This window comes from Mus caroli, unplaced genomic scaffold (assembly GCF_978045245.1).
Source record: "Mus caroli unplaced genomic scaffold, Mus_caroli_1 scaffold_9, whole genome shotgun sequence".
NCBI lineage: Eukaryota > Metazoa > Chordata > Mammalia > Rodentia > Muridae > Mus > Mus caroli.
Window position 1 is genome coordinate 119775211 of NW_028227264.1, and position 6696 is coordinate 119781906.

The following is a 6696-nucleotide window of genomic DNA, read 5'->3' on the forward strand; positions in this document are numbered from 1 at the left end:
GAATGGGGTCTCACTTTTACAGTAGGTACATGAGATAGTCTATGTAAAGTACTTAGTACAGGGCCAGGCGACAGCAAATGCTTGAGAGTGGTAGCTGTTAGTATCACTGTTCTTATTGAAGACCTTTATTAGATATTCAAATGCGATTTGTTTATTTTTAAGTGACTATTTTGCATAATCTATTTACTTTTAAAGTTTTTTTTTTAAATAATATTAACTATGTGGACATGTTGGGGGTTATGTACACAGGAGCACAGGTACACAGGAAGAACAGAGGCAGGGGACTTCAGGTCATTACAGGTGGTTGTGAGTCACCTGAAATAGTTACCAGGTCCTCTGGAAGAGCACTACACACTCTCGACCACTGAGGCACACCTCCTGCTCCTTATTTCATTTTAAAAGAGAAAAAAAAAAAAAGGATACAGTCTTGCATAGAATCTATAACACAATAACAATACAAGTTTTCCCAGGAATATCTTAGGTGTGGAGAGGTTTGCCTCTGTGAATTGTCCTTGATCTACTTTAACTGGCAGTCTATGGTAATGAAATAAATGAATGCTTCCAAGAGGCTCTGTGTGTCCATTATGACGTCACGATGACTGCAAAGCAAGCAGTCACCGCCATCGACCAGGTACCATCTCGAAATTATACTAACTTTGATAACAACACTCAACCAAAGTGCTTTGAGGAATCTGGTCTATGCAGTGTGCTAGGCTTTCCACCCACACGTATGAATCAGCTGCTCCAGGAGAGAGACCAAAGCGTGTGTATATTAAAAGTCTTGCGTGGGTGATGCTAGCAGGTGAGCAAATAGGCTACTTGATCCCACACACACTTAACCCATCACAGAGGCAGCTATGAGACTCACCTGTGTCTGAACTGTTTTTGCTAATGTAGCCCAATCACCTCGTCACTGTCCTCAGAAATCATGATCAGCCTAGGACAGGGTCCCCATCATTACAATAATTGTTTTCCATTTGAAATCGGGGGCCCTCTGTATCTTCAGATTCTCACTTGCTTTGTGCATAAAAAGACTGCCCACCCATGAGTGTGTGTGTGTGTGTGTGCGCACGCAAGCGCACAAGTGCACATGCACATGACCGTGTGCTTTGTCTCAATGCACATTTACATGCACGTGTACTAGGGCATCAAACTCAGAGCCTCCCATATAAGAGTTTGCTCAGCTACTCCTTCAGATCTCAGCACAGCTTCGAGGCTCAGTCCTCCATCTTTCTTCCCTGTTGTCTCACAGACCTAACTTCCCCTTCTGCACCTCCTCCTTTTCTGTCCTCATCCGAGCAAGGCACGGGAGGTGCCCAGGGTGCCACTCACTTGCCCAGGCAGTTACAGCTACATTAAGAGTAAACCCCAGGAGAATCACTATGCAAACGCATTATATCCATACTCCATAGAGAGAGAGTTTTGGTCCACAACATGCATCAATTTGAACCTAAGAAATCAACCTGCTATCTCCAGTAAGCATCCCAAAATTACCTGTGACAGTGAGTCCAGGGAGCCCGCAGCCATTTGCCCTATACTGCCAAGACTTGATTGGGAACCCATAGGTGCCTAGATTTTTACTCCAACTAGAGACAGCCAACTATGTACGCCTAAAATCTCCCACTTAGTTGTAAAGCCTCCATTTTTATCTCCCAAATTTAAAATCTCCCACCTAGCTGCACAGACCACCTAGATATCCCTGGCTCATACTTGAATAGAGTATCTTCATTTATTTCCACAAGGGCAAAATAGAGTTGTGTATATAAACAGCACACTGAATTGTTTTTGGTTTTTTTTTTTTCAAGCCAGAAATGCTACAGTCTTAGGGGCCTGTGAGATGCACTAAGAAAGCAATATAGCAGTTGGGGGAGGTGTGCAGTGTGGCTTGTAGTTAAAAGCATGATGCTTGGATACAGACTTCCTTAGTTCAAGTCCCGGCTCTGCCACTTCCTACTGTATGAACTGCAGTTTACTTAAACAATTTGTAGCCCAGTGTCCTTATCTGTAGAATCACTTGCAATGATTTCAACATCTGACTCACAAGTGTGTGTGTGTGTGTGGGGGGGGTTATGAGGCATAAGTATTTGTCATTTAGTGCTATAGAGAAAGACAGGAGGTGAGAGAAAAGAAGCCAGTTAACGGAGCTGGGCTTCCTGAAAGGCAGCAGGAACCAGGTCCTGATGTGTCGATAGCTCCCTTTAAATAGGACGCATGCTCTTCCGAATTCATGACCCTCACCCACTGGCTTCATTCATCTATGACACGATCTGGCCCTATCTGCACTTGAGCACTGGACCAAAAATATTGTTCTTGAAAATGCAGTAGCCTTACAAATACAGAGGCAGATGCTCACAGCCAACCATTGGACTGAGCACAGGGTCCCCAATGGAGGAGTTAGAGAAAGAACTGAAGGAGCTGAAGGGGTTTGCAACCCCATAGAAAGAACAACAATATCAACCAACCAGACTCCCTCTCCCCAGCCCCAGAGCTTCCAGGAACTAAGCTACCAACCAAGGAGTACACATAGTTCCAGCTGCATATGTAGCAGAGGATGGCCTTGTCAGGCATCAATGGGAGGAGAGGTCCTTGGTCCTGTGAAGGTTCTATAGATGTCCTCATAGATGGTGGAAGTGGGTGGGTGGGTGGGTGGGTGGGTGGAGGAACACCCTCATAGAAGCAGGAGGAGGGGGGAGAGGAAAAGGGATTTCGGGGGTGGGGGAGGACCGGGAAAGAGGATAACATTTGAAATGTAAATAAAGAAAATATCCAATAAAACAGATATATAAAAAATGCAGTAATCTTAGTAAGTTTATAGACACAAGTACTCACTATGCCATGATCTAGCTTGAATAGGGAACAATCTGACAGGAGAGGAATCTTCTCTCTCAAATGAAGGCTGGAAATGGAAACAGCTTCGTCTTCCTGAAGTTGGGAAGACTTGATTCCAAGTAGCCTTTTCTGAGATGTTCACTGAATAAGTTGTTTAGGAGCCAGGGATGGAGCCAAGGACTTTCCTCATTTGAAGAAAGCAGCCTACTACTGAACAATTACCCTTAGCCCAATTCTCTAAACCATTTTTACACAACTGTTACAGTTTCAGAAATTATAAACATATTGTTTGCCAACCACAAAGAAAAAAAACCCCACTATTTTAGATAAAGCTGCTTTAAAATACTCATGTTTATTTTCAAGTAACACTAACTACAACAGCATGAGTCATCATCTAACTCCAAAGAGAACACTTGTACTTAACAAAGCCTAGTCTTTGCCTGAGCTTTTTTGTTACTATATCACCACTTTACAATATGTAGTTGCTCAGTTTACCAAATCTGCATAAAATGGATTTTCGAAGATGACTTTCTAGATTAACATGAAGAGGCTTTCTTTACAATTTCATTGCAGTAGATTTGGCAAATAAGCAAAATATATTTAATTAAGAAAAGTGGAAATCACATCCACTGCAAACAGTAGCATTTCCCTTGTAGATTATTGGAGACTTATTGGAAACAGCGAAGTGGGTTATGCATGCCTGGCCATCTGAGTTCTGTCCCAGGATCCCGTGGTGGAAGGAGAGAACTGATTCCTGGAAGTTGTCCTCTAGATGCCACAGGAGTGTAGGATACACACACAAAAAAAAACACCAAAGAACAGATATCTTAAAGTTCTAAAAGAGAGAAAGGAAGGAAGAAAGAAAGAAGGAAAGGAGAAAAGAAAGAAAGAAAGAAAGAAAGAAAGGAAGGAAGAAAGAGAGAAAGAGAGAGAGAGAGAGAGAGAGAGAGAGAGGAAGGAAGGAAAGAAGGAAGGAAGGAAAGAAGGTTTGCTTTTTGTTTTTGAGATGGGGTCTCATGTTGCCCAAGCCAGCTTGGAACTCTCTACAAAGAGAGGATGCTCTTGAACCTCTGTCCTGTCTACTTCTACCTCTCAAAGGCTGGCACTACCACTGTCTGTTTTATTCCAAGCTAGGGAATCGAACATGCAGCTTCATACATCCATAGGTAAGCACTCTAGCAACTGTGCGGCATCTCAAAAAAAAAAAGTTTTAATATTAAAAAACTCTGATGTAGGGGTTGTAGAGCCAGTAGCCATGCCCCGCATATGGTAATATTTGCATACTGATGCGCACACTGCAAACCGAGTGCAGCGAGAATCTCTTCCCAGCACGGGATGCTTTCTTGACATCTGACGCACCCGATCCCCTAACTTGATACAACAGTACCCCACTGTCAGAGAGGGAAGGGGAGTGAGTGGCAGGTCCCTGGGTTTGCTGAGTCCCTCGCGGGGGAGGACCGACAGGTCTGAGTCGCACTCACCCAGGCCCCGCCAGCCGAGCGGGCCATCGCAGCTGTCCAGGATCCCGCAAAGCTCTCCCAGCAGTGCGGGCGGCAGGTCGAAGAGCAGCAACTGTGGCGACAGAGCGCCACGGGCCCCGCACCGGCCGGCCATCGCGGAGTCCCGGACCCCACGCAGAGAAGCAGGGAGGTCGCCGCTGCCACCGCCTTTCACAACCGCGGAAATTCAGCTCCACGACGGCTGCCCGGAGCTTGCAACACGCCGTCGCAGGGCGGGCCCCACGTGACGTAGGGAGCCGCTCCCCAGGGATGCCCCTGCGAGACCCGGGCTGCCCTTGCTCCTAGCCGCTGTCCCTCGACCCTGCGCGCCGCACTCCAGGTCCTCTTGTTACGAACCGTTCTGTCCGTCCCGGTCTTGGGTCATGACCCAGGAGACCAGCCAAGAAAATGAGGGCGGAGGGACAGCGGCTGGAATCCGGGAAAGCCGCCACCCCTCTGCTGCAGTGGGACGGGCGGCCTCCTGGCCAGGATGGATCTGAGAGGTTTTCGTTACATTTTTTTAAAAGTTTCTCTTTGTCCCGTCAGGAAAAAAATGCGTGCTCACCGAGAAACACGTTTTTGCCAAATAAATTTAAACGGAAGGAAAGAAACGTGTACACGCCGGGCGAAATGGACGTAAAAAGAAAACCACAACGAACAGGCCAAACCAGGGTAAACAAACTGCTCATCCTTGCCGCAGAAGGCAACCCCTGCCGTCGTGCCGCTTGGTTTTACTAAGGTCTCCTTTTCTTTCCTCGCAGTGCTTCTACGAGTTTGCAACATGAAGTTTAGGAAACATTGGTTGGTGTGTTGAAGTATTCTACCGTTTATGCTGTAATGACCCACTGCAGGAACGGTACGGATACTACTGACAAAGGAGGTAGGAAAATGAAGTGGGAGATTGTACGATAACCAGGCACTGAAAAACAAACTCCTGTTTCAATCAATCCTCTCAGAGCTTCCTCTTTGGAATAGCGCCCCCTGGCGGTCAGCAATGGTGCCTGGGCATTCAGTACCCACAGTGGCAAAGTTAGAACTCTTTGAGCAAAACTTGAGTCTCTTCATTCTAACGACTACGGTTTTATCAGGCTACACCCCTAAAAAGGTCTCTATGCCACCATGCTGAGCATCAGAGGGAGAGAAGATTGATACAGGGTTCTTTTTGACTTTCTAGACCAGACAAAAGCAACCCGAGACGTGTGCCTGCACAGGAAATCGCCATGTGTGGTTGTGTTAGCTTTCTGACAAAATGCCCCACCGAGCAGCTTCAAAAGAAGACGTTGTTTGGTTCACAACCTCGGAACTTCAGTCCATGGTTGCTTGACCCCAATGTCTTTTGAGGTCTGTGTGAAGCCAAAGTGTCATAGCGTAAGTGATCCATGGCGGCAGGAAATGAGAGAGAGAGGGAGGGAGGGGGACAGGGACAGGGTACCAAAATTCCCTTCAAGGGATCTGATTTATTTGCATTAAGACCCATCTGGTTCCGGTTTAGTTGCCTATCAGCACTGTAGGCTGGCAAGCAAGCTTTTAGTATATGGGCAGTCAGGGAATGTTTAATATCCTCACCATAACAATAACAGAAACACTCAAAATGTTCATATCACCAGATCTTCTAATGCAGCATGAGGCAAGGAGATTGGGGGCAAGATACACCCTCCGAAGCCACGCCTCCAATGACTTAATCCATCGCGTGAAGTCACTACACTACACCAGCTGGGAACCACGTGGCCAAGCGTGCACTCTCAGTGCTTCCTGTCCACGCCATAATAAACGTGTTTCTCATTTCTAGAGGTGAACCGTCTAGTCCCCTAGATAAGTCTCATCTTTTCCTAGCGCTCTGGATCCTAAAACCCTTTCCTTCTAACTGAAGGGAATGCGAACAGCCGTTGTCGTTTGTCTCTGAGATTTTAACTTTGCTTCACTTGCCTGGCTCATCTCCATCACAATATAAATACGATACTAATTTTTCGGCCTTCAAAACAAAATGTCTTTTGGGTTCTGCATTTTTCTTCCTCATAGAGTTGAGTAGTCTCACCACCACTTTCTCTTACCCTACTCTCAATCGGGCCACTTTACACCTCTCAAATGGTTCTCCTCAATGCCACCCATGTCTTGCACAGCATTGGCACTCACATCCTCTGGGCAGCCTCGGTCCTATTACTACCTGCCGCTGTCAATTGAAAAACGAAGCTTGAAGAAGGATGACGTCATGAGCTAGGAGAGCTTCATTCTACAAAGGGAGCCGGCTGTGATAAGAAGGGCTCGGCTCCCTCAGCGTGTTGCCTGCCTTCTTTCTTGCGTTAAGATCCCTTCCATACAAGCCTCTTGACGCTCTCAAGTAACTTCTCAGTCGCGTTCTGAGGCTGGA

General features: G+C 46.4%; 1 protein-coding gene and 1 long non-coding RNA gene across 5 annotated transcripts in view; one reads left to right on the plus strand and one right to left on the minus strand.

Annotated features, from left to right (window-relative positions):
• Irak3 (interleukin 1 receptor associated kinase 3) overlaps positions 1 to 4543 on the minus strand; it is a 52202-nt gene extending 47659 nt beyond the window's left edge. The window contains exon 1 of one of the 2 annotated variants that reach the window (XM_085843206.1): positions 4311 to 4543. In XM_085843206.1, the coding sequence (XP_085699332.1) occupies positions 4311 to 4443 (133 nt within the window). In that variant the 5' untranslated portion in view covers positions 4444 to 4543. The remainder of the gene's footprint in view (positions 1 to 4310) is intronic. The other variant, XM_021174672.3, reaches the window with a different exon arrangement.
• A 63-nt stretch (positions 4544 to 4606) lies between these two features.
• LOC115032118 (uncharacterized) lies at positions 4607 to 6124 on the plus strand. Of its 3 annotated transcripts, none has more exons than XR_015048474.1 (4): positions 4607 to 4668; positions 4875 to 5000; positions 5090 to 5696; positions 5936 to 6124. It is a non-coding gene; the product is annotated as an uncharacterized LOC115032118 (long non-coding RNA). The 3 variants fall into 3 exon arrangements; XR_015048475.1 differs by having other exon boundaries at positions 4668 to 5000; positions 5090 to 5184; positions 5503 to 5696; XR_015048473.1 differs by having other exon boundaries at positions 4668 to 5000.
• The last annotated feature ends 572 nt before the right edge of the window (positions 6125 to 6696 follow it).